Here is a 27,714-nt window from a genome sequence, read left to right as displayed (position 1 = left end):
ATCTTACAATTTAAGGCTTTTGATGTCCCGGTTGGCTGCTAACAATTACACCTGTTGACAGTTCTCACTGTTGATTTGAGTAATTGAAAATGGCCCAAACCCCAGCTTTACCTTGGCAGGGGTACATCATTTTCTGCTAGTTCCTACTTCCTCTAGGCCACATCAGAACAATATTGGAGAACTGTGTGTCTGTGCTCTTGGGTCAGAATCGGTTCTAGTTGTCAAACTACTAGGTGTTTACAGTCTAGTATTCAAACCTTCATAAACCGTTTTGGTTTTGCTTCTCATCTTTGAGGCGGGTCTCACAGCAGCCCAGACTCACAAACGGAATTACCTTGGCCTCACAAGCACTAGGACAGCAGGTGCAAACTCCTACCCTCCTTACTCCTCAGCCAACCCCTTCATATACGTGTTTTCCTTCTAATGAATAACATGCTATCTTCAACTTGACCTCCCAGTAACCCATCCACAAAATTACATACTTGAGTTTGGAAATGAGACAGTGGGTTTGCTTTATGATAATAATAGTGTGTGTGTGTTTCGTATTCAATTTAATCCTGAGAAAGCCAGAAGGCTTACCTCTCAAATGACAGAAATGATTTATTTGCTAATACTTTTAAGCATAGCACTATTGGATTCTCAGTGGGAGATCATTTATAAAAACAAAAGGGGATTTGGTGGGTCCAGTCTGAAGTAGCCTTATCCCAACTGTATGACCATCATTTTAAGAGTATTACTATATTGGGAAATTATATGAGTAAATAGTGTCCATTTTACTCAGTGAAGCTTATGGCCATTGACATGTAGACCTTGGACGTGTTGGCTGGAATGTGTGATATGACAGACCTTCGCAATCATCTGACTCTAAGTAGATATCCCTGGATGATGCTTGCCGGCGTCACCCACTCCATGGTAGAGGAGAAACCCTGCCCTACAAGTTTCAGTCTAGTCAGTTTCACAGTGAGAAACATTACTTAAAACAGATCCGTGTACATACGTACACATGCTTGACATGTGTTCTAGTAAGGAGTTTTTCCTCTTTTGGGGGGACCCACCACCTAGCTCCCAAATAAATCACACACAGAGTATTATTATTACTCATGAATGCCCAGCCTTAGCTTGGCTTGTTTCTTGCCAGCTTTCCCTAACTTAAATTAACTCATCTACCTTTTTCCTCTGGGCTTTTATCTTTCTTCTGTGTATCTTTCCTTCTTACTCCATGGCTGGCTGTCCCCTGGCATCTTCCTCCCCTTGTTCTCTTGCTGCTTCTCCTCATCCTCATTTCACCTCCTATTTATCCTCCCTGCCTGCCAGCCCCTCCTTTCCTTGCTCCTGCCTTGCTATTGGCTGTTCAGCTCTTTATTAGGACCACCAGGTGTTTTAGACAAGCACAGTAACACAGCTTCACAGAGTTAAACAAATGCAGAATAAACAAAAGTCATACACCTTAAAATAGTATTCCCCAACAATGTGTTGAACCAAAAGATGTGTTTCTGCTTGTCTGGGTTGATACACTGCCCCCCCCATTGTTTTTCCCCAAGATTTGTGCAAATCTTTTAAATTATTTCTTAAGTGATATATTTTGAAAATATATTCTGTCTGATTTGTGAGGTCAAGGAAAGAATGTCAAGCCACCTTTTTCTGGGTCTTGTTACAGCCCGGCCCTTAAGGGGAAAATCTCAGGACAGTGCACACAAACTAATAAAGTGCCTTGGTTTGCTAATGTTTGTAGTGCTTTTCCCCCGTAAACCCTTAGCTCTCATCTCAAGTCACATAGTCACAGTGATCCTCCCACAATCAGTTTCTCATGGGGAAAGAGCTGTGTGTTTCCCTCAGTTTTCAGTGGGTTTCATGAAGATGGGTAAGAGAATGGGGCGTCACAGGTGCAGATATCAGCCTGGTACAGCCGTCTCCTAACTAGAGGAGAGTGGGTGCTCATTATTCTGTTATTAGGTCCTAAGGCCCAAATCTCTGGGACTGTTCATGGGGTGAGTAGAGCAATCCAGCTGCATTCATGTGAGGTTCATTATTATGGGTAGGTGCAGAGATTGGTGACAAGAAGGACAGGCCTATCTGAGTCTTGGTTTCTTCTTTGCCCATTTCCTCCTGGGTATAGAACCCTACTTTCCATCCTCACCAAATAGGAAATACAGGTCAGAAGAGGGCTGAGGGCTCTAAAAGCTCAGCCCATACACAATCAATAATCTAACACCAGCACCCAAGGTTAGCATGTGTGCACGACTGCCCACAGTGATAAGAAACACAGCTGGCTTCCAACCACTGGTCCCGGTTCTTTCTGTCTCCCAAATCACATTAGAAGTAGAAATCCAGCCAGGCATAGTGGTATGTATGTAATCACAGAACTGAAGGTATAAAGTTAGAGGGTCATGAGCTCACGATCCAGCCTGGACCATGTAGTTAATGCCAGAACAGCATGGACTACAAAGTGGGACCCTGTCTCCAAGGACAGGAATGGACTAGAAGTTCCTCCATACGTTAACATGAATCTTATTGTTCCAGAATCTTCCATGCTCAGAGAAAGTGCTTCTTTTAAATAAGCCTTCACTGTTGTGCTGTGGCCTCCACTGTCTGTAAGTCCTGTGTCTGTAAGGTGTTACCTGTGAGAATCATGAGCAAGAAGGCGAGAAGCATTCTAACGTGATCCTAGGTTAAAGTTTAATTCAACATTTGATAATGTTCCCAAGTGACCTAGTGAAACTTGGGGCTTAAGGAAGGGTTAAAGAAAGCTTAACATATACCTCACAGCCATACAAATGAATCTTAGAGGTTACACTTTGTTCCTGGTAGAGCAGGGGAAATGCACTCTATTGGCAGTGAAGTGTCTAATGGGTAACGAAGATTTATAGAAATGTTATAAAAGGCCCTACAGGGCTCTGGTACGTCTTGGCTGATGGCTTTGCCACTTCTAGTGTAGTACTTACTGTTCCTCTCATATGCTCCTAACAAAAGGTGGCCACATAAAGCAGATCAAAGCAAACCTGCCTTTTGATTTTCCTTTCAAAGAGTCAGCATCTTTTTGTGCAGTGTTCTTTGTGCCTCTTAGAAGCTATAATGCTGCAAGATGGCAGAATGTTGTGCGTTTGTCACCGCAGAAGCCGTCATTAAGCAGCAGCATCCTAGGAAACTGTGAGGGAACCCCTTAACTTCAAGTTTGACAATGGCAAAGGAGCAGCTGGGCCCCTTTGTTCCTCGGGGGTGGCTTGATCCCATGTCAGCCTGCACTACCTTTGCTACTTTCAAGTCATCTGAGGTCTTAAACCTGCATTCAAGTGTGGGTTTCTAAAAACCCTGCTGGAAGTAAAGTACTACTTACCTTGAGGGGGACTATATCAAATATTTTAAAAATTACTAAGTCTGGTAGTTTTCTAGGATTAATAACCTCATTTAATAAAAAAAATACTGAAAACAATTTTGGTATTTCTGGGCTGTACTGAAAAGTAAATAGCACACATATATAGAAGTTGTAATTTACCAGTGGCAGCCACTCAACCCAGTGGTAGTAATTTCTGTTTTTATCTATGTTCCTTGAATAGTCCAAATTAGACTTTCTCCCGCTGCAGCATGTTCTTTTATTTCTTTCTTTCTTCCTTTTTTTATAAAGCTCAGTAGGCTTGTAGAAAGGAAAATTGTAGGTATATTTCTCACTGACTGGGCAGATCTCTTCTGTTCATTCATGGGCTCTGCTAGTTTCTAAATGTCTGCTTACAGCATAGAGGCCTGGAAGGTGTAGCAGTGGTCATGTGTGCATGTTTTTTGGCTGCCCGTGCTCAGCCTCTGTATAGCATTGCTGCAGCTGGCGCAGGAGGATTTAGACTTGTGCTGCATAGTAAGCACTAGGCCAGCCTCGGTTATGTAGCAAGATCCTGTCTGTAATTAACTAACTAATTAATTAATTAACTGACAAGGGATAGCTGAGGAATGGGGTTCAGCAATTCCAAGTGGCACCCATTTTACTTAGAGGAACGTTCACATTTAATGCCTTGCCTTTGTTGAGAATCAAAATAGGAAAAGGCCAAAATCGTTAGAACGAAGATGGTAGTTAATTTATGCTCCTGAGGGGTCAAGTCCTGAAACCCTAAAAGCAAACTGCTCTATCCATTAAAGATTGGATTGAAAGAGTTAGACTGGTCTCAGGCTGGAGAGATGACTCACCAGACACAATGCTTGTTGTGCAAGCGTGAGGACCTGAGTTCAGTTCCCCAGCATCCATATGAAAGCCAGTCACGGCTGCCCACGTTTCTAACCCCGTTGGTGAGAGGATGGAGGCAGGCAGAGCCTGGGGATGCACTGGCTAGCCAGTTTAGCTGAAATAGTGAGTTCCAGGTCCAGTGGGAGACCCTGTCTCAAAACTAAGATGGAGGGTGTTGAAAGAAAGCATTTTCTTGACAACCTCTAGCTTCCACGCGCTCCCACACGAGCGAGCACACGACTACACCACGCACCCACATACTCACATCAAATGCATGTATGTCTTAAATGAAGAGAGATCAAGCCTCAGTGCTCATGGGATTGTGTAAGAACAAACTCATGTATCAAAGATTGGATTGGAACATTTAAGAACTTGATATCAGGCTGGAGGTGGGGGAGTAGAAAATGAGAAAACGTGTACTTCACAAGTAGGAAAAACAACCTCACTATTCTCACTATTTGATTTTGGGCTGTTTGCCTCCCTGTGACTGATCACAGCCATGGCTATGACAGACCTTGCTGGTACCTAGCAGGATTCATGAGGCCCCAGGACAAAAGCACCTTGACTCCTAGGGCAAGCGGCCTGAATTTAATCCTGACTCAGTTACCCAGCTGGCTGTTTGACTTTGGCCTCTCTGTGCCCATTTCCTGTTAGCCAGGTGGCAGTAGCTCCTCTTCACACTGTGGTGACTAACCACAGTGACATTTCCAGTGACCCTAACATCTGCTGTGGTAAGTAAGGCTGAGCAAGTTCCCAGTCAGTGGGCCCTGCTCTGTACCTTGACTTGCACTCAGGGTTTGTTTGGAGGTGACTTTTGGTCCCCTCAGTCAGTCTTTCATTTTTTTCCAGCAAAGGTTGTCAAGAGTAGCGCAGCAGAGTGTTCAAACAGAAGTCTTCATTTGGGGGATTTTTCACACATTGATACAAATCAGATCTCAAGATCTCTCAGGCTAGAAAGTAAAGAATCCAGTGTTTGTCATTGGACGATATCCCCCTGACATGGACACAAAAAGGAACACCACTACTCAGTTGATCATGGTGGTAATGACTTGGGTCTGGTCTTCTATGGGGTCCTGTGTCCTGTAGCCTCTTCCCTGGCACCTCTAGCACATGGGACTTCTTGGTGAAATTTGTGGTCTTATGTGGTCAAATTAAACTCCAGGTGGCGTCTGCTTTGCTGTTACACTTCATCCCTGTTGAGCTTGGGAAGTCACCTTGAAAGTAACCGAACCATCTTCTACTTTTGTCTAGAGTGACAGCACATAGGTCAACCTGATTTTCCATTGCATTTTTTTCAAGCCACCAGTTTAGATCTAAATGTGCATTAACTTAATTAAATCCCCAAGCCTTTAGAGGGAAACATTTTTTGAGGATTTACTCATTTCAGTGGAATACGCTAGCCATTATACCCAGGCATGGCAGAGTAATGTAAGTAAATGAAGGCAGTGTATCTTGAGAGAGTTTATAGTTGAGGTGGAAATACATTGAAAATAAATGTAAAACAATGTACCACTTACAGTGGTATGTTATAAAATATAGTAAGAACTGATATTTATAAGCCGCTTCTTATTGCTAGTACTATATTCAATAAGTCCTTTCCCTCAACCCCATAAATGGAGTCATCACCCAGAGAAACTGGGACACTGGGAGTGCAGGCCCATATGCAAAGCTTGTTTCACAGGAAGAGTTGGTTGCCTTAGAATCTAATTTGCAAGAGTAGTTTAGGGGTAGAAGGATTACTTCTGACTTTCAAGATAGATTTGATCCTCATTATAGTGCAAAAGAAAGAACAGTTCTTTTTTCATTAATTTAGCAATTGGCATTTTTGAAATGTTATTTGTTGTAAAAAATTATTTATTAGTTTTTTTTATGCAGTAAAAATTTTAAGCAACCTAACAACGGAGAGTCTCAAAAAGAGAAAACTTATTTCAGAAGAAAACAAGTTGTGCTGCTGTGTGCTTTTGAGAGAATAGTCCAAAAGAACTAGAGTTGAGATCTGCTCAGCAGTGCTGCTGGACACTGGGGTAGGGATGTGCTGGGGTGCAATGTAATTGAGGCACCTGGGACCCCCTCCTTGCTGGCTTTGTTTCTGCCCTTTAGACTTGACCTGCCAAGGGGATGTTCCATGCTGTGGCTTTTAGTGGGAAGAGGTACAGTCTCCGATTTCTGGTCTTCAGGAGGGTCTCAGAGATGTGGTACTGGTTGACCTGGTAAATAAAGTGAATAAAAACAGCGTTCTCTTGGGGCTGAAGAAATTGCTCAGCAGTTAAGAACACTGGCTGCTCTTCCGGAGGACCCGGGCTCAATTTTCAGCCCATCAGCTCACAACTATCTGTAACTCCATTTCTAGGGGATCTGACACCATCAAAGAGACAGGCATGCAAGCAAAACACCAATGCACATAACATAATAAATTATTTATAAAAAACAGCGTATCTGGAAAGAGTTTATAGTGGAGCTGAAAGCATCTTGAAAATGAATGCACAGCAACGTACCTCCCATCCCGACAGCTGCCACCAAGGCAACGCCTGTACAGACACAGGATGCTATGAATGTCGGAGGGTGAGACAGCTCTAGCATGCAGCCTTGTCCTCCTCTCCTTATTATAACAGACCACCTAGCTAGGGATAGAAGGAGAGCTCCGAGCTCCTTACTGAAGAATTGGCTCTTGCTTGTGCAGGCAAAACTCTGTTTCTCCTTCTCCACCCATCCCGCCTCTCTGCTCTGCCACCCAGAGGAAGAGGGAGCTGCCTAGTGGCCTCCTGCTGCAACCAAACCTCTGCCGCTGAGTTCCGAGGACACTGCATCCTAGGGCCGCTGGAGAAGGAGCTGCTCCCTGCCTTCCTGGATTAGCCTGTGTCAGGGTTGTCAGGGCAACAGTTCGCAGCGGGCAGCTTGTCATCTTTTGCCCTCTGCTGTAAGCCGAATGTTTTGCTGTGCCGTAGCTAGAGAAGACTGGGGAAAGTGCCACAGCAGGAAGGCCCGGCTGGGATCTGATTGAACAGGTTAGGCAGTCGGAAGGAGGCATCTGAGCCTGTATGGAGTCCTCCTGGAATGGGTGTGTGCGCGCGCGCGCACGCGCATGTGTGCATGCATGAGAGTGTTTACTCGCCAGCGCGTGTGCCTGTTGGGGGGGAGTAAGTAGGAGGGGGCTGCTGCTAGGTGAGGGGGAGCTGCAGGGCCTCAGTTGCCAAGTAGCTGGTAGTATCTGTCAGCTGTTTGCACACTGTTTACCCATAGGGGATCTATTACAAGTGCTCAAATGAACCGGCAGCCTAGGAGCTAGCAGCTTCGTGGGAGCTGCAATTACATAAGCATATATTTTTAATATAAGTGTTGAACAAGTAGCAGCGGTATGCCTGGATCAGCTACAGCTATCCGACAAGAGAGACTGAAGAAGACCCATGCAAGGCCAATTCCCCTTGGTTTATTCACCATTAATGAGGAAGATGAGCAGCAAAAGAATGGAAATTCCAGAAGACCCAAAGGTATGCATTAGCCCTCCCCCCTTTGGTTGTAGCCAGCCAGATGCAGCACGCTTCTTATAGCACAGGTTCCAAACTGTGCTCGCGGCTCCTGCTTCTCGGAGTACTCATGACCTAACACAGCTCACCAGTTGTGTTTACACACCCCTTAAAGTGGAGGATGATGAAGTGGGAATACTTTTTTGAAGGTTTAGTGGATTTCAGATCTGCTACTTTTTAAAACCCAAACTGTTTTCCTAGTATAAAAGTCTTTAAAGTCCATTCCTTCATTTAAACAGGGGCCAGTGACTCTGACCTCATCCAGAGAAAGAAATTTGACTTTGAGGGTTTAAAGGAACAATACCCTCACCTTCCCATAGGCACATCTGATCGTTTTCATTTACTTTACTGAAAATAGTTTTTCTGCAGAAAGGATGGATTGGGTAAAGTGGTAAAAACGGCCCCTCTCCATGGGCAGGGGATGAGATGCTTCTGGGTGTCATGGGCAGGGGATGAGATGCTTCTGGGTGTCATGGGCAGGGGATGAGATGCTTCTGGGTGTCATGGGCAGGGGATGAGATGCTTCTGGGTGTCATGGGCAGGGGATGAGATGCTTCTGGGTGTCCTTTACTGAGATGCCGAGGGACCAGGAAAGAAGGCAAAGCCAGGGAGCTGGGAGAGCACTGTGGTGTCTGATAGCTGATAGCTGTTGCTGAGCACTTGGGGAGCAGTTCAAACATGCGAGGTCCAGAAAACAGAAAGATCTAAGTGGTGTGGTGTTTTGCTTATGACATGTAGCAGCTGGCCAGGTTTAAGTCCCACATGCTGTGTCATCCAAGGCATTGTCTCATGGCCATTCTCATGCATTTTTGAAGAAGGGCTTACAGGCTTGTACCTAAGTTTTACAGCATCCTGATTCTTGTAGCTGCCTTCCTCAAACTATTCTAGCTGTTCTCTCCAGCAGATGTGGCACCGATTTTGTTATTTTCATGAGCTGATTAAGTTTTAGCTTATATTCTGTCTCTGGCAAATCATTCTATCACTGATATTGTCAGATTTTCCGTAGTATGGCTCAGAGTACCAGCACAGCATGGCAGTCACAAAAGATTAAGCAACAGTAGAATGAGTGTAAGCATAGTCTACTAGCCACACTGCTGCTTTCTTGTTCCTGGCTCTTAAATGAATCCTGTTGCTTTTGTTAAGCATAATGGACACTGTCTGCTTTAAACCCAGAAGTCTGTCCATTTTGCTGCTGGTTTTAAAAACAGGTTTTAGCGAATAGAATCTTATCACTGTAGTTGATTTCTTTTTACTGTCAGGGCTTCTGTCCAAAGATCAAATGACCTGAGAAATTCAATGCGACTCTAGGGGAAGGTGCCTCTCCATTTGTCCAGGAGTGGGCAGTTGAGCCAGAGTCTGCACCTGGCTCAGTGAAACGCTTTAAATGGTTAGTAGCAGATCATTCAGCCTCTGAGGAGTTGGTAACTTTTTAAAGTTAATGCAGGTTTGCTGAAGTATTCCCACAATGCATTTGTCAAAACAAGACCCTTTCCTTCAGTGTCCGGAACAATCATTCAGAATAGCTACACACACACACACACACACACACACACACACACACACACACACACACACACACACACACACACACTGCTGGGGAGTGACACAGGGGTGCATGGGAAGGGTTGCATTCTAATAAGGATGACCAGAGGTTTTTTTTACACCCCCGTATGTCTCTAATTTGTGACACAGGGAACAATTCTGGATAGCTCTGATTCTGCTTGATGAGTAAGTTTCTTTAAGTTTCTGTTCAGGCATCTGATGAATAGGAATGTCCACTTTCTGTCCAGCTCTGCCTACATGCACGAAGTCCTGAGTTCAGTCCCAAGAGTATCATGAACTGGGTGCCATGGCCCATGACTGTAGTCCCCAAAACTCAGAAGTTCATCTTTGGCTACATAGGGAGTTTGAAGCAAGCCTCTGCTGCATGAATACCTGTCTCAAAAAACAAAACCAAACTTTGGAAACCGTGTCATGAAACCTACGAACCTTTTCAGTACACAGTAGCCTGCCCAGACAATCCATTCCTCCTTCTCCGGGTGTTCCTTACAGTTGTTCTTGTTGTCTTGTATCATCTTTTGCAACTTTTAACGGAGCTTCTATTTCCAAAACAGAACCTGACGATACAGGTTGTTCTTTATGAGTAACTATTAAGATAAGCAATCAAATTTGGTTTTCTTCCCACCCCACAGCCTAATCATCAGCCCTGTCTGAACCTGGTGCACAATGCTGGTTTGCATGCCTCATGCCTTTTTTCTGTCATCATCAGTAGTAAAGAACCTTGCTCTCTGGATTCATTAAACTGAGTGCTTCTGGTACTAACCCTGGGTTAGTGATGAGTACTGTCTTTTCAGGTGTACATACTGTTGAGTAATCATCACCAGGCTCTCATAGAAATGATGGGTGTGACTGTCATCTAGACTCCTGGATAGTATGGCCTCTGAGTTGCATGGTGGAGTGAGTCAGGAATTCAGTCAGCTAGTAGACAAGATCAATTCTTAAAAGCAGTGAGCACTTGTCCGTGGAATTGGAATGCACATGCTTTACATGCCTTAGAGTTGCTGACACATAGGATTTATATGATATTGGAGCAAGCCAGGCTGATACTGCTGTTTGCATGCCTCCAAATGCTGAACCTCTGTGTAATGCTGATCTCGGGCCTGCCTGAGCAAAGTCTTCTAGGTACCGCTGTAAGTAAATGCCTTTGCTATGTTCCAAAGCATGCTCGCTGAATTTTTCTAAGCACGGTATGTTATTAAGTAATGAGCCGATGTTCATTAGCTGTTCACTGTGGCAGTATTCTTTAGAGGTATTGCAGAAGTGTTGTGATGAGAAGATAATTGAGTGTTTTTGCCCTCGGACGTGTTAACTGCCTAATAGAGGAGGACAAATATGGCCAATAATATGAATGAAAATTGAAATGGGGAGGTACTCAGAAGAAAGGAGGGGGTGACAGAAATGTGGATGACGTCCTCATGACGGAGCAGTTAACCTGGAGACTGAAGCAGGAGGATCACAGCAGATGCTTGAAACCTATCCCAGACATCTGGATGAGGATGGAAAAATATCTGGAAGCACACACAGGACCCAAGGCAGGAAATAGCATGAATGGTTGAAAGGCTTCTTTAAAAATAATATCAAAACGTAGTTCAGGGCCCGGGCTATGGTGATGCACACCTTTAATCCCAGCACTTGGGAGGCAGAGGCAGGAGGATCTCTGTGAGTTCAAAGACAGCCAAGGCTACACAGTGAAACCCTGTCTCTCAAGTTGGGGTTGGGGGGAAGGGGCAGAGATGACCTAGTTCTAAACACAGTGTTTTCCAATGAAAGGTCATTTCCATGCCATGCTCTAAGTCTACCTAAAAGTACGACAACTACAGTACACTGTGTACCTTCTCATTTATAATGACTTCCCTGCCTCTTGTGAGCCATCTAAAGTATTGTCCTCTTTGACTTTATATTCCTAGGTTTTGTCTGTTTCCCTGTTTGTTTATTTGCCTGTTTGAAGTGGGATCTTAGCCCAGGCTGGCCTCTCCTGATTCTTCTGTTGCTCCCAAGAGCTGGGATGACAGGTGTGTGCCCCCACTCCTGGTTCAGCCTGGTTGGCTTCCAGCTCCAGTGCTAAGTTTATCTGTGAGACTTGACTCCAAATAACTTATTCTTTAAAACTTACCCCCTTCAAAAGATGATCCTATGTGTGCCTGGACTGACTCACCCTCCTGCTTCCATGCTTCTCTCCAGTCAGCCCCCACGACATGCGACGAAGGCCTCTGTGACAGCAGGTCTTCTCACCTCACGTGCTCAGTGGCAATGCTGCACAGGACACAGTGTCACAACTGCGATCCGCAGCCATCTTCGTTCTATAGGTATTTTCACTTAGCACCTGGGTTTTTTGCTTTGTTTTTTACTAAACCTCCACTAGAGTTTTTCCCAGTTTAGCTTCCCTCTGTTTTGGCTTGCTTTCTATTGCTATAATACAGACTGACCAAAGGCAATTTAGTGAGGAAGAGGTTTATTTCTAGTTACAGTTGCAGTCCTCCATGAAGGGAAGTCAGAGCAGGAACTCACGGTGGAAACCTGGAGGCAGGAACGGAAGCAGAGACTGTGGAGGATGCGGCTGCTTTTTGCTTTGCTCCTGTTGGTTGGCACAGTTTGCTTTCTTAAAAACCCCCAGAACATCTGCCCAGGGGTGGCACCACCTACAGTGAGAAGAACTATCCCTTGTCAATCATCAGCCAAGAAACTACACCAGAGCTTGCCTACTGTCCAATTTTATGGAAGCGTTTTCTCAATTTATGTTCCTGCCTTGTGTCAAGTTGAAAAAAACAAAACAAAAAAGATCTAACCGGGATACCTGGAAAAATTGGAAGACATGCCACACCTGGTCATTTCTTCTCCTCAGTAATTAGCAAGAGCTAATTGGCAGTTACCATACAGAGGAGTCATGCTTCCATGCTTCCAGTAACCCCCTTGTATAACAGAATGTGCACCAACTGGTCTACCTCAGCTGCTGCATTGTCATGACCATTTGCTTTTCATTAAAGCCCTTGACCTAAAAAAAGAAAAGAAGAAGAAGAAGTTCCAAACTCCTTACCCTGGATGCGAGTTTCCTGTGGTCTGGTCCTTTCTCCCTCATCATTCTCTTCCCTTTTACTCTTCAAACTCTGGGCCCTAGCTGCACCCAAATCATGACATTTCCCTGTCCCCCTAGTCTCCTCCTCTGTGTGTGTTTTTTAATGGTCTTCCCTCAACCCTCTTCTGCTTTCTTCTTTGTCTGGATAGTCTAACACATGGCTTGGAATCAGACCAGATGTCCTAGACCTCCCTTCCTTGCGGGGCTCCTCTAAAAACCCTCCCCTCTCACTGCCAGTCTCTGTGTCTTGGTGCAAAAGGGCAAACCTTCACTATGCTTCTTAGCTCCTGAGTCTGAACTTGCTTCTCTCCTGATGCTCATCTCAGAGTGGATACATCTGCATCCCCACCTGGCCCTTCTCTAGACTGGAAGCCTAAGGGCCTGAATGCCTCCACTTTATACTGGGTCTGGGCATAGTGTATAGACTGATGGGGAAGGTAAATTTAGCATCTAAAATAACTTCTGCAGGCTCTAGAGGTCTGATACGGATTTTAAGAAACATTGGGAACATTAGAACTGACCCTCCAAGATAATTCGTGAGAGTGTGTCTGCCCTGTCAGTCACATTACTCTACCACACTGCATTTAGATAATAATATCCCAGGATTTGACTTCATTTTGCTGTTTCCCCGTGATTCTGTTATATTCTCTGCTGTAAAAATGAAGGCATATATTTGCCAGGTGTAGTGACTACTTGGCTTGTATCAGGGTCCCTTTGTTCAGATTAAAGGTGTAGTGAAATAAAATTTCCTCTTGAAATCATAACACAGTAGTTCCTCCCTCCCTTGTTGTTAAGTTGTATTTTCAGAACCTCTGGCACATTTGCTGCAGAGGGAGAACACTGCTGGTTAAGGTCCCCAAATGGAGCATGATCTGCCCCCTCCCACACACGCGCCTGTTGGACAGGTGATGATCTAGTGACCATAGTGTCCACGTGGTAAACCATGAGTCTTGGTTCACGGAAGAGTCTTGGCACCAGGCAAGTGAGCTCCCCTCTGCTGTCCTCACGCATCTTCCTGCTTCCCTCTTCCCTTGTTCCATAGCACATGACCATTGTCTATTGCCAGTGTCCTGTCTCAGCCATTTCAGAACAAGGCAAATGGTTTTAGTAGGGAAATTTAGCAGTTAGTGAGGTAGAAGGTATCCTGAGCATAGGAAGCCTCAAAGCCCACCCCCACAGTGACACACTTCCTCCCACAAGGCCATGCCCACTCCAACAAAGCCACACCTCCTAACAGTGCCACTCCCTATGAGATTATGGGGGACCAATTACATTCAAACTACCACAGGCTCTAAACGTAATCTCTATAAACATAAAAAGTGTTAGAGCAAGGATAACAGCATCTGGTCCACAGGTTTGTCTTTGTGGAGTCTCTAAGTATTTGTAAAGCAAGTGAGTTGAGCTGTGTTCAAGGCATTCTAGGTTAGGGAAGAAGTGGCTGCATGTCTGTCATTTGTAAATAGACAATGTATCTTACAGATAAATGCTATATAAAATGAAATTTCTTGAAATGGAAAATGGGGTTAAATTAAATAAATGTGGTTAAAAGACAACTGCTGAAATCATAGGAACCAAACACAATTAAATATTGGTTTAGAAACACCCAGCTTGCAACTTTTCAACATTATTTACTGGAAGGTTATAGTCTGCTTGAGTCGAGGGTTTTTTGTTTTGTTTGTTTTGGGATTTTTGAGGCAGGGTGTCTCTGTGTAACAGTCCTGACTGTCCTGGAACTCAGTCTGTAGGCCAGGCTGGCTTCAAACACACGGACATCTGCCTACATCTGCTTCCCAAGTGCCTAATGGTGTGCACGCTTTGAATTGAGTTTCTTATGTCTACTAATATCAGTGTTTCAAGGAGTAATTTTTTTTGTTTTGATTTTTCGAGACAGGGTTTCTCTGTATTGTTTTGGAGGCTGTCCTGGAACTCGCTCTGTAGACCAGGCTGGTCTCGAACTCACAGATATCTGCCTTCCTTTACCTCCTGAGTGCTGGGATTAAAGGCATGTGCCACCAACGCCCGGCTTCAAGGAGTAATTTTAATTTGTTGTTTCCAAGAAGTATGCTGGTACCTTCATCATATTATTATTTTTGTTTTGTCTTATTTGGGTCTTTTTTTTTTTTTTTGGCTTTTATTTGTTTCCTAGTTTGTTTATTGAGGAGAGAATTTATATAGCCCAGGCTATACTCCAATTTCAGAGGTTCTGGATATCTAAGAAGAGCCTGACTTATTTGGGGTATCCTCTGTGTTAGTTTTCAAAGGCAAGTAATATCCCCACTGCACCCCAAGCCCAGAGTCAGAGGCCTAAAGTGTGTCCCAGATGAGCAGAAGACATTGTGTTTGAAGTATCTACCAGAACACCATTCCATATGTGCTGACGACAGAATTCAAATCCTGTTTTTGAGGCTGCCATCCCAGTAAGGGTTTGTAAGTGAGAATATAGATTGTTTCTAGATTCCAAGGAGTTTACAAACCCTAGTCTAGTGTGGAGTCTGGAATTGATGTGGAATATGGGGTTGAAATAGAGTTTAGGAGTATGTATGAAGGAAAATGTTCACTTTCAGTCTTTAATATGTATTATCTGAGGGGCTAGAATCATCCTAATTAAAGACGCTGGCATTATTCAGTAGAAATAAGGTATTAAAGTAACAGAGTTCAGAAATAGCACCTGTCCTAAAACTTTTGGGAGCAATTCTGTGAAGGCTAGCACCACCTCTGCATGGTTAGCAGAATTATTTCCAACATTAGGAGTCAAGCATTATCAGCAGGTGACTTTAGGAGGGGCCTGGAGAATTGAGACCCTTGAAACCCCCTTAAAAATCTGAACATTGTAGCACAAAATCTATTTAAAATGCACCATTAAAAGAAGTTTTCCACATAGGTAGTTGCCCTGATCCCCCATGTAGAAGTATATAGCTTCAAGGCCCATTTTTCTTGGGGACCTAACAGTTTATGGTGGGGAACTAGGATGCTAGGAGGAGTTCAGCCAGGCTGACGAGTGTACAGTGGCCACAGATCCACGTGAACTGCTGTCTAAAAGACTGCGGTATAATAGGAAAAGAGCCCACAGGAAGTACCTTGTTCACTCACATCCACCTTTCCCCATCTGTGATACGAAGTAATCATGCTCAGATGTAGATGAGGGCTAGAAAGACTTTATAAGAACATAATACACTTCTGGAACAAAGCTGGAGCCCATAAAACAGTAGGATTAGGATCATGCTCTATAACCAAATGGCCCATATTTCTTTTCACTTCTGTTTTGTAAGATTTATTTTATTCTTAATCATGTATGTGTCTCTGTGTGACTATGTGCAGGTGTGTGTAAGTTTGAAGAGGGCATCAGATCCTCAAATTGGAGTTACTAGCCATTGTGAGTTGCCTGACATTGAAGCTGGGAACTGAACTTGGGTCCCCTGTAAGAGCAGTATGCATTCTTAACTGCTGATCCATCTCTCCAGCCCTCTGTTCACTTCTGACACTTTCTGTTGATTGCCTTTACAGGAACACGACCATGCTAGTCTGTTCCATAGCTTTGCTCAGTGTGTTTATGTAGAGATGCTTCTTGTTGAATTTGCTACCTTTACCTTAACATCTTAACTTGTGTGTCTAGGGATATTGTGTCTCTGTGTCTTTCTCTGTCTCTGTCCCTCCCTCCCTCCCTCCCTCCCTCCCTCCCTCCCTCCCTCCCTCCCTCCCTCCCTCCCTCCCTCCCTCCCTCTCTCTCTCTCTCCCCCAAACAGGGTCTTGCTGTGTAGCGCTGCTTGTCTTGGAACTTGCTATGTTAGACCAGGCTAGCCTTGAACTCAAGAGCTCTCCCCAGCATGTGTCTCCTGAGTGCTGGGACTCAGGGCATGTGCCACCACACCCAGCCTTGAGGAGTTTTTGGTAATTTTCTTGCCATGGCCCTGTGTGACTAGATCCTTGTTCTATGTTTATTCTCGTGGATCAAAAGTATTACATGTCAGGTAGGTTACTCATGAAGTACCCTATAATTTTCTTGTGTTTAATGAGGGAAGTAAATTACTACATTAGGTCAGATCACCTCACTTGTTTCAAATACAATTAAGGGAGTGTACTTTTTATTTCTTAAAATTAATGACAAGCTCAGTCTTTCTTGATCAGTGAACAATAGCAATGATTCATCTTGGAGTGTTCAAAAGGAATTTTTTTCTTAAAAATTTGAAGGTATGTGTGGACATGCCTATCAATTGATGGGAATGTTCTAGAACTGTAGGCAGATTTCCACTAGTGTGTGTAGTGACAGATACTTGTGCCCTGCGTGGTTAATGCCAATCCTTATTTTAGAACTTCTTTCTCTGTAATACTCTTCTTTCATTCATTAGTCAGCTGGCAATAAGTACCTCAGACACGCACGACAGCAAAGTACCCAATTAGGTGACATGCTATCATCATCCATGTGTGCAACTCGGTCTTTGTATCCTGAAGCAGTGGATACTGGATGCCACCTGGCTTCCCTTAGAGTTCTCCCCTCTTCTGTGTGGCCCCCCACTGCTCCTCCTCTGTCCTCCTGCTCTACCTGATCCGTGCCTACTTGACCCTAGGTCCTTTCCATAAGGACAGCCCCAAGCTGGGTCTCAGGTTTCATTGATCATAAGTTCCAGCCAAATTATAAAGTATGTGTGTGCTTATTTGCTGAGTCACTGTTAATGTCTCATTCTTCAAGTCACACTGCGCCCTCCAGCACCCTAATGCAGAAGCTTTGGTGCTGTTGAGGCTCCCTGAATATTGATTGTGTGAACAGGTATCACACACACACACACAAAGTGATATTGCCAGGAACATATCCAGCAGAATTTTTCATTTATCATCAATAGTTCTAGAACCCGTGACCTTTAGTTTCCCAGTCGAAACATACTTGTTTTCCACTAAGCCTCAGGGAAATGCCTTCTAGAAGCCAGTCCTAGATTATCTGGCCCATAGGTGGTAACTGGGTGTTGAAGCACAAATCTGGCCTCCCCGGAGCTGCAATCCAGAAAGGATGGGGGAAGGTAGCCAAGGAAGTCTGGTTCTGCTGGCTTCAACAGTCCAGGGCCAGGACTTTGTTCTGAGCCTGGCAGAAGAAGCACATCAGATTGATCATTACCCTGCCCATGGCTACTACTGTGACTTTTGCATGGAAGACCTTTGCCCACTGGCCTTCAGTTGGAGGAGATATTACGTTCTCGAGACTCTGCTGGTTCTGGTGGTGGATCCGGCTAGAAGCACCTTCTACCATCATATTTCCTTAAGTACCGGAGCTAATTATGAGATGACCACCTTGAGTTGGTGGTGTGCAGTCATGACCGTGTTTGTATTATTTTTAGCATATGCTTTCCTTTTCAGCAACTGGAACTCACTATCAAGGTCGTAAAGCATAAGTTGTAGGCCATCGAGAAACGACATAAGAAATCCCCAGTGATTTTAAACTCCCACTCCCACCCCACCCCCACCCACACTAGCTCCTCTGTGCATCAGAAAACGTCCTGGAAAGAGACCTGGAGCTGCTGCTAAGTTAGCAAAACCCAGTCGCATTCCTGCCTGTCCCTGCCCATCCAAGTGCATCTCATTAAGCCACCCTCGGAAGTTGCCTTTTATGCTTCTCTTTTATAAAGCCATCTAGGCATCAGATTTTTTTTAAGACCTAGAAAAACAGGTTTCTTTGTGGGCAGCCCTTTCAGTCAGCATTATAAAGATGCAGAGTGGCAGCTGAGACCTTGGGTTTCAAAAGCTCAGCGCTGAGTTTTTACCCTAGGCTTGCTTGGGGAGCCGTGTTTTCTTTTGATGAATGTATTACAACTAATTCTCCTGTGAGACTGCAGCACTAATCCTTTTCCGTATCTGCACGTGGTGGTGTCCATTATCCTGCAGCTTCCCATTACCTCCAGTGATTTGGAATGCTCTGACATCCACAGCAGCATGAATTATGAGCAGAGCTCTAAACCAGCCACTTAATCAACACTTCTGATTGCTACCCAACTTCACCTATTTTCTCTCAATCCAGTTCCATTCCAGACTCTGCTCCACTGCCTTTTATAAATGCAGTAACATGTTGGAAACTGAGCAGCCTTCACGTCAACCCCATGCAGGCCTGAGCAGTCCAGGGCTATGTTCGTACTTGTTTCCACTCCACCTACCATATCATGAATCTAGACATTCCCTGAGGCCCACCGACTTCAGCAAGCACTGATGTGTCTGTCCTGTCCTAGTAGGCAGTGTGCTACATGTGTCCATATATGTGAGTGCATGTTCCTGCAGGCCTAGACCCTCACCCCCTGGGTACCCATGTCTATGTGCAGCTCAAATTTCTGCCTTTGGGTGTTAGGGTTGTTCAACCTGTGTGTCTTTAGCCTTCAAGGTAGTTAAAGACCTAATACTAGGGTGCGTGCGTGCGTGAGTGTGTGTGTGTGTGTGTGTGTGTGTGTGTGTGTGTGTGTGTGTGTGTAATAGCTGATGGCTAGTGTAGTTTCTCCTTCCATAGTCAGCTTTTGTCTGTGCCTCCATCTCCCCAATTCCTTGCCCCAGGGAAGGACAATATTTACCCTTCTCAGCATTTCTGTGTCCTTGATACATGCACCCATCTGTAAAAACCACATTATCTGTCGGTTTGCAGTTTTGTGCTGCTCCCGCTGCCTAGAGTTTGGGGATGTGACAGACTTAGCATCTGCATCCTCAGTTGATGGAGGAGTTGACAGCAGCTCTGTTCTGGCTCTTGTCCTCCTGGTGATCTAAATCTCTACACTGCACCCTTTCAAGGACTTCTAGGGCATGTGTGTGTTCCTGGAAGTGGGTGTTGTGTGCATCGGCAGTTGTGGAATGACCTTGCCATGCTTACTCCTGGGCAGCGGAGAGGAATCATTGCCCCACGTCCTCACTTAGGCTGCATGTAGTAAGACGCTCTGACTCATGATTCGGATGGATATAAAATGGTATTTGATTTCAACGAACAAATTCAACGAATAGGAGGCATTAACTCCTATGAGTTCTTTTTAAGTAACAGAACTGACAGGACCACTGAGATGTGTCTCCTCTTGAAGAAGGCAGGAGAAACCACCACACTGCTAATTAGCTTTCAAACATTGTTTTTGAGAGATGGGGGACTTGAGGGAAGGCAGTTTTCACAGCATTGCCTTGGTGACTTTGGGCAAAGCTGGCTTCATCCTACTCTAGATAGTGCCTCCATTCCCAGGACCTGGGCCTTTAGTGTCCTGCCTGTTGCTTCTTCCTGTTCGTGTGCGGCTCACCGTTATTAGGCGAGCAGAGAGGCTGCAAGGTATGCAGATTAAGGCAGGCTGTGATCCAAGTACTTTTCCCAAAACTTCATTCAGGGTGAAGGATATTAAAAGTGGAAAGGAGGCGTGAGCGTTTGGAGATCCTGGGAGAGCATGTGTTAAAAACAGTACTTTAAATCAGATTTGCTAATCATTTGTGGGATTCCATTATGCATGGCATCGCTGGGCTTGATTGGCATGTGTAAAGTATCTACTCCACAAATACTGGGCATTAACATGAATAATTAAAAGGCCAGGAGGTAGCTCTGTGTGGCTGAGGGTGTCTTTATTGCTGTGGAGGCTATTTTAGTCAGTGAGAGGAAGCTGGAATGTGTAGACAGCTAGTCTCAAGACCTCAGTTGTTGCTTTTAGCCTGGCCACATGTATGTATGACTGCCTTATTTTCCTGGAAAAAGAAAGTTGCTTTGCTGGGGGGAAAAAACAATCAATGTTCTGTGGTCTCTGTATCAATAAGATGTAGTCTGAATTCCTGTAGTGGGTGCTGTGCTCAGCATAACCCGGACAGACCAAGAATGCAGGTTCGTGCGCTGCTGGTTTTAAGTTACCTTGGTTCTTGTTCTGCAAAATTTTAATCCCAAATTCTGGGCACTCCTTAGGGATGTCTAATGAGCTGGCATTGTTACTGTGAATTTTAGGGTGTCCCATCGGGGTTGCCAGATGCTGGGGAAGTCAGGGTCCCCTCTGGAGAGTCTTAATCTCATTCATAAAATAATTTAAGAATTGACTTAAACAGAGGTTCTAGGACAATTTTGTTAGACTTTAGAAGAAAAGGCCCTAGGGGGCTAACACTGTAAATCTTACCAGCTTCCCAGAGGAGAAAAATGAAAGAGAAGAGGAAAGCTGTGTTGTTTGAAGTACTGGCATGCAACTGGGATTACAGAAAAGAATTCCAGGGCAAAGCACAGTGAAGCAAAGTCACCAAGTTTATTCAGGAGGAGAAAGGAGCAGAGTCTGGTGCAGGCAAGGGGGTCCTGATCCCTTTGATGGTTACATATCAGATATCCTACATATCAGATATCGGACTTACATTACCATTCATATCAGCAGCAAAATTACAGTCATGAAGTAGCAATGAAATCATTTCATGGTTGGGATCGCTACAACACAGAACTGTATTAAAGAGCCACATCGTTAGGAAGGTTGAGAAGCACTCCACTATATAGTGTTTCTACCTAACTTCCTTTTGAAACAGAGCCTCATTCTGTAGCCAGGGTTGGGCCCAGACATTACAGTCCTCCCGTGTGAGCCTCCAGAGTACTGGAATCACAGTACACCCAGGAAGGTGCGTAGAATCTCTAACATTACTATCTGAACTAAAGGGAGTTTACTGTGGTCTAGACTGTTTCCATAGTGACCCACATCAACCAAAGGATGCTTACTTGAGACAGCTCTAGGCAGCAGCTAGGCAAATCTTCCTTATATAAATAGGTGTAAATGTTAAAGACTAACAACCATCAACCATTAGCAGTGTGTTCCATGAAGCAGGATTTAAGAGGAGAAAAACCTTTTGAAGAAACAATGCAGGACTGTGAGCATTAAATTTCCTCTTCCAGAATACATATGAAACCTGAGGCATTTGGAATTTTTATCAGAATAGTTGTTTAGATGCTGGTCAATACTTAACCAAACTCCTGCCATGTAACGTGCTTTATATAGCTACTCTGTAACACCGTGCTGTTTGGACACTCCAGCCCTCAAATAGCCACATAACCTATTTTCTTCACCTAGCCTTGGGTAATTTGTTATAGTACACAAAATAGGCTAACTCACAGTCCATGCTTCCAGACTGGCAGGTTAGCATTTGGCTACAATAAAAAGTATAGCTTGTCTTTGAGGCATTCTTTAACTGGCTTATGTTTTGAACTACAACCCGTTTTAAACGCCTTTCTAGACTTGTAGACCCTGAAAGTTCAGTCAGCACGGATGAGATGTCCTTTTCTGTCATTCTCTTCTCCCTCAAAAGAAAGCATAAGCCCTGGAGGCAGACTCCTTATCTTACAAGCCACCCCATCCCTGGAGGACTTCAAAGTCACCTTCCCTTTTACTACTAACAATAGTCCTTGGAGGTAAAGGGTCAAGGGGAGGGGGACAAAATCTCCCCCTTGCCTAAAGAAAGCCTAAAGCCACAGCAGCCCTTGCCTCTGTCTGTCAGTTTGGAGTAGCCTTGTGATTCAGCTGTGCTGTCTCTAGGCTAAATCGTGGGAACCCCTGGCTGTTTGGAATTCCTCAAGGAGGAGGTCTCAAGGGTACTTTAGAGGTTGACTACACCTGCACCTACATCTGACTTCCCTGGGTGTTGTATCCAAGAGGAAGGATGGTATTAAGATGAGCAGCATTAAATCCACACATGGCTTTTTACATTGAAAATGAGAATACAGAGAAGGACGGATGACATCCTGCATACTGCATACTGACTGACCCCTCCCAGCCCAGGCCTGCTGGGCCTTGCCTCTGGTCTTCATGTAGATGGGAAGATAGTTGTGTGTAATGAGTAAGGACACTGTCCGTGGAATTGGAGGGCTCTAGGCTCCATTGCCGTTATCAGCTGCAACCTCAGGCAAGTTATGTGACCTGAGCCTGTTTCCCTGCAACCCTGTCAAATGGTGATGATAACAAGCTTCAGAGTTATCGCATGGCTAAACAAGAGGACACATGGGAACCCACACGTGTTAGGACAAGTACACGGTGAATGAGACTTTTTGACCAGTGAGTGTCAACTGTGCAGGGAAACCTCTTCCCTCAGAAGTGAAAGACTGTGAAGCCTTAGAGTAGCTGACCCAAAGAGGAGGTCAGAGCGGAGAAAATGCCACAAAACGAATGACATGATTGCAGGCACCTGTAAGCCTGATACTGGGGACACTGAGGGGGGAGGGGCTGAGTTTGACACCAGTTTGTCTACATCTCAGAAGAGGGACCAAATGACAGCATGAGAGAGGGCGCCCTAAGGCCTTTCCTGCCTGGAGGTCTGTCTCATCTGAATGCCTGGACAGCTGTGGCTTCACCACTGTGGGTGACTTCTGCCCTGGTGTTGCCATAACAAAACACCAATCGGTGGCTTCAACAACAGCAATTTATTTCCTTAGTCCAGAGATTAGAAGTCTGTCAACATGGCCTCAGGGGTGGTTTCTTAGGGAGCCTATTTGCTAATTTGTCTCCGTCTTGGATTCTCACTAATGCCAATCAGTGACTTCATGTCCCCTGATAAGAACACCTTAGGACCTTATTGACCTTAGTTACTTCATTGAAACACTGTTTCCAAATAGTCACACTCCAAGGTCCTGGGAAGTGGGGTTTCAGTTCATGGTCCACGGTGAGTTCTGATTTTTTTATAGTTCTCTATGTGTATTAACTGACCCTTGGAGGAGACTTGCAGTGAATTAGTTTAGTCTCTTGGACCTGAATAGGGAGACTCATGCACAGCAAGGAAGGTGGGGGAGAGTCTTGAGATTCCTGCAAGCCCTTAACACATTTCTTCACACTGGCTAAGTGCTCAGTATCCACTGATGTGTTGGCTGTAGGTATATAAACTGGGATTTTTACAGATAAAGTTTTAGCTTTTTGAGAACTTTATATGTGATTGCTCCCACCCCTCCTGGTATAAACTGCTTTTAAGAGATAAATTTAGAGCCAGATGTAATGGTGCTTGTTTGTAATATCAGCACCCCAGAGGTTGAGGCAGGAGAATCTCTTTGCAAGGTAGGCCACCTTGTGCTCAATCGGGAAAGGCTAGCCTAGGCTACAGAATGAGACACTCTCAAAATAAACAAGGAGGAGAGGGGAGGAGGGGGGTACAGAATGGGGAAACTAACTTCCTTGTAAGGCAACTGAATGATTTTTAGGTTTTTTTTTTAATTCTCCTAATGAGTCACATCATTTTTAAATGAGTATGTTTTTAGACTTGTAAACCCAGGAAGACGTTCTCTTGAGCCACCAAGAGTCCCATCATTCAGCCAGCCCAGGGGGTGGCTTCCACATCTGCCAGTCTCTGAGCCTGCCCGGTGTGCTGGTTCAGTGCCACCTACCTGATACATCATGCTCAAGGGAAGTATAGGGCATTCTGGAAAACTCACATAGGCCTAAAGGAGATACAGCTTCTCTGCCTGACACTGGCATTCAGATTCTGCTAATGTGACCACATCAGTTAACTGTTGCTGCGCAACAAGCCACTCCAAGAACCCAGGCGTCTCACAGTCCTGTGGTGTGGCATAGTACTTCTCTGCCTGGTTTTGCCTGCGCTCAGAGGCTCCTAGGCTCCTATCAGCCAGGGCCCGGCAGTTCCTGGTAACTGCCCGCAGGTCTGTCCTTGTCCTCCTCTCAGGACCTTCTGACCTCTCCTCTCAGGGAAAAGTTCCAGAAGAATAACCACCGGTAGGTGCTGCCAGGTCCCTTGAGGACCTAGTCTTGGAAGTGGCCCACAGTTACCTTTGCTGTGTACAGTACAGGGTCAGGTGTGTAGATTCCAGCCCTGGTTAGGGGAGAAGAAGAGGCCCTATTTCCTGGTGGGAAGAGTGGCCAATCAGATTCAAAGACGGCTGTGACTCAGCAAAGGCTGTGACTGGAACCATCGCCCATAGCTGCCAATGTTCCCTGGCCCCCATGTGCATCCCACTGGGATTTGTGAGGGATGCTGAAGGGGAAGCATTTCAGACCTGGGAGCCAATGTTCCTCAGGTGTGCTTATTTTAAGATTTGTGGTGCACGCCTTTAATCCCAGCACTCGGGAGGCAGAGGCAGGCGGGTCTCTGTGAGTTTGAGACCAGCCTGGTCTACAGAGTGAGTTCCAGGACAGCCTCCAAAGCCACAGAGAAACCCTGTCTCGAAAAACCAAACAAACAAAAAAAAAAGATTTGTTTATTTTTACTATATGTGTACAAGCGTTTTGCTTGCATGTGGCCGTGTTCAGCGTGTACATGCCTGGCACCCTGAGAAGGCAGAAAGGGCATCGAATTCCTTGGAACTGGAGTTTGAGACAATGGTGGGCTGCCACTCAGGTGCTGGGAAACGAAGCCAAGTGTTCTGGAAGAGCAACCAATGCTCTTGACCACAACTCTTGGTCTATTTCCTAATTGTTTATCTACTTTTGATATCACTTTCCAGTAAACATGACTCAGTAAAGAAAGAATCCTGTTGATTGAATGTAACCTCAGTGTTCAGGGAAACTACTAGATAGAAGACATGATCATGTGAAGATGTGTGTGTGTGTGTGTGTGTGTGTATCTGTGTGTGTGAAGTACATATAATGATATATATGATCATAAGCTTACTACCTGAAACATCTTTAAGAGTATGACATTCAGTGCAGTCACAGTGTTTTCCTCCAAAAGGTTGCTTTAACATCCTTTTCCTATATAAATATCTCTACCTAGCATAGTCATATTTCTCTCTGCAAAACTATGGCTCTTAATCTAAATCCCAAAGACAATGTAAATGAAACATATCTGCTGAACACATCAATCTGCCTTCTGCACTAACTGAAAGACGAAATGTTGTAACTGTCACCAGGTCTGTCACTGACTGTCAGGATTCTACTTAGCACATCACACCCTATGAATGCAGCCTTCATGGTTGCAGATGCCTTTGATGATCTCCTCTGCCTGCTAAGTCACAGTGAAATGGAAAGCATATACCCCAAATGTTGACTTCTACTAATCAGTCCAACAAATACTGATTTCCTTTAGGCATGTTAGGTGCTATTGCTTCTGCATGTTAGCCCTAGTTACCCTCCATGTCAAGGGTTTTAGCCCCTCAAACCAAAAATTACAAATAAAAAAATAAGGCACTAAGAACTCTAAAAAGTTTGATTTCTTACAACTTGAGAGGCAGGTAGCTTATACCATTCCAATTCTATAGACATATAATCTGAAGTTCAAACTTAGATAAACAGTTTCTCGGTGATAGTTGTGTTTTAGCCTATGTCGTCTCCCTACAGAATATATCCTTCACTTATTATTTAATGTCATCTCAGACCTATAGGGAGACAAAAACAAAGATATGAAGATCCAGTGTGCTCACATGTATGAGGCCCTGAGTTCAGTCCCAATGACAAAGGATATAAGCTTTGAGTGTAAGGACACTTGGTAGTCTATGTTCCTGACAAGTGTCATTTACTTATAGTAAAGCACAGATCTCTTCATATAGTTATTTGCTTACCTGTCCTAGCCACTTCCTGTTAGAATATGGGTTCAATGGTTAAGAATGAGGACAGGGAAGATGTTACACTCCTACTCCCTACTCCCAACACCCCCCCCCCATCAGCAGCTTTGTTAAATACTAAAAGGGCTATTAGTTCTGTAGGGTTTCTAAGTGACTTGTTTATTGTACAGACCAAATGTGTTACAGCATAATTATTCCGCTGTTTCCCCAACAATGCCCTCTTTCAGATCAGACCCAAAGGCAAATAGAGCAGCCAGTCATGTAGAGATGACCACAGGTGCTATTGCTTCTGGTTTCAGTTCTATACTTAAATCTAGATGTCTACCTATCTAATACAACCCACTAAGTAGAATGTTACCCTCACATTTTACTAATGATTTTGGATTTCCAGAAGAGGTGACACATACCTGTTATCTCAGCACTGGGGAGTTCAGGATCATCCTTGGTTACATATTGACTCCCAGGCCAACATGGGCTACATTCGATACCTGTCTCAAGTAGATAGATAGATAGATAGATCGATACCTGTCTCAAGTAGATAGATAGATAGATAGATAGATAGACAGACAGACAGACAGACAGACAGACAGACAGATAGATATTGATAAGATATTTGGAAACCAGTAAGGGAAAGGGGAGATTTCTTGCAGCTGTACTCCCCTGTCTGTTTCTCTCTGCATACCTTTCATAGTCACGGATGGTGCATACACAAGTGCAGTTCCCTCACCACAGTTCTCCTTGGTTGTGTGGCTGTGTCAGTGTCGTCGGCTGTCTACTGGCATAGCAGACTGGGTTCAGGCACCACGGCGTAGCAAATCTAGGCCACCAGTTATGAACAGCTTTATCCTAGGAACAGGGGCTTGCTGGTTGTCATCTGTCTTTGGACAAGCAACTCATCTTTGCACCAGAAAGCATTAGCATAAACTGGGTCAGGTAATAGATTAAACCCTAAGAAGTCATCCTCTTGAACTGTTTTTGACCCAACATGGCAATTTAACGTTGTCCAGTCTACAAAGTGCAACTGAAGAAATCTATTTAAATTTTAGGCACTCATGATAGATTATTAACCTGTTTACTTAAAAAATGCTACCTGATAAAAACCAGACTCAATAATCCAAGACTTTATGCGGCTAACACCTTTCACTTTCAGAAATGTCAGTATCGTACAAACCATGGCAGAGTCCTATGTAGCAATGTTAAAAGTCTTTGAAGGAAGCACACCTACCTGTACTATTTCAAAGGCACAGTCTGGGCATCACTGCTTCTGTGGGCCTGAGTGTAGTCATCCCACTACAGATCTGCCCAGGAGGCCTTCGCCTTGTCTATGCTCCCTCTGCAGCACCAGTCTTAAGGGCTACACACCCCTTCCCTTCTCCCCATTGCTGTCCCACATCCTTTTACCCCAAAAGGATGGCTTCAGCCTCAGAAAAGACCATGCTGTTTGCTGATGTCTGAGATCAACCCGAGGTTGTAAATAGTTGAAAGAAACAATTTATGCAATGCTTGATAATATTACATTGTAATCAGCTTGATAATTAAAGATGAAAATAGTAAACTACATAGATCATTTGGTGGTTTGGAGAATTTTTGAGAGACAAATGTCCAAAACCCAAGAGACACATCACTAGAATAACATGAGAGCCTGAGAAGCAGCGCCCATCCCTCCTGGCATCTACAGTGTGCAGAAGTGAAGTTTCACTAGCAAGGTCACACTGTGTCTCAGCGTTAAGATTAAAACCATACAGATTGAGCATTCCTAATCAGAAAGCTCAAAGTCCAGAAAGATCCACAATCATTTTGAACTCTAGCATGGTGCCGCAGGTGGAAACTTCCACATTTGTCCTTCATGTGATGGATCATTGGCAAAACACAGGTGCACAAATGGACTGTGTAAAACTAGCTC

At 44.5% G+C, this 27,714-nt stretch overlaps 1 protein-coding gene and 1 long non-coding RNA gene across 5 annotated transcripts in view; one reads left to right on the top strand and one right to left on the bottom strand.

The window, feature by feature from the left end:
• Map7 (microtubule associated protein 7) overlaps window positions 1–27,714 on the top strand; it is a 125,445-nt gene that overhangs the window by 13,259 nt on the left and 84,472 nt on the right. For 2 of the 4 annotated variants that reach the window (XM_040758305.1, XM_040758304.1), the window contains exons 1-2: window positions 7,080–7,215; window positions 7,545–7,698. The exons of the other annotated variants lie outside the window; for them this stretch is intronic. In XM_040758305.1, the coding sequence (XP_040614239.1) occupies window positions 7,566–7,698 (133 nt within the window). In that variant the 5' untranslated portion in view covers window positions 7,080–7,215; window positions 7,545–7,565. Of the gene's footprint in view, window positions 1–7,079; window positions 7,216–7,544; window positions 7,699–27,714 lie in introns of those variants that run through there. 4 annotated transcript variants of the gene reach the window in all.
• Window positions 6,047–7,124, bottom strand: LOC121144495. The gene is made up of 2 exons (XR_005881862.1): window positions 6,988–7,124; window positions 6,047–6,417 (listed from the first exon to the last, which is right to left on the bottom strand). It is a non-coding gene; the product is annotated as an uncharacterized LOC121144495 (long non-coding RNA).

Source organism: Mesocricetus auratus, unplaced genomic scaffold (assembly GCF_017639785.1).
Source record: "Mesocricetus auratus isolate SY011 unplaced genomic scaffold, BCM_Maur_2.0 Super-Scaffold_100018, whole genome shotgun sequence".
In the NCBI taxonomy this organism is placed as follows: Eukaryota; Metazoa; Chordata; class Mammalia; order Rodentia; family Cricetidae; genus Mesocricetus; species Mesocricetus auratus.
The sequence above is the reverse complement of the archived record's forward strand: the minus strand, read 5'-3'. Positions and strand labels throughout refer to the sequence as shown.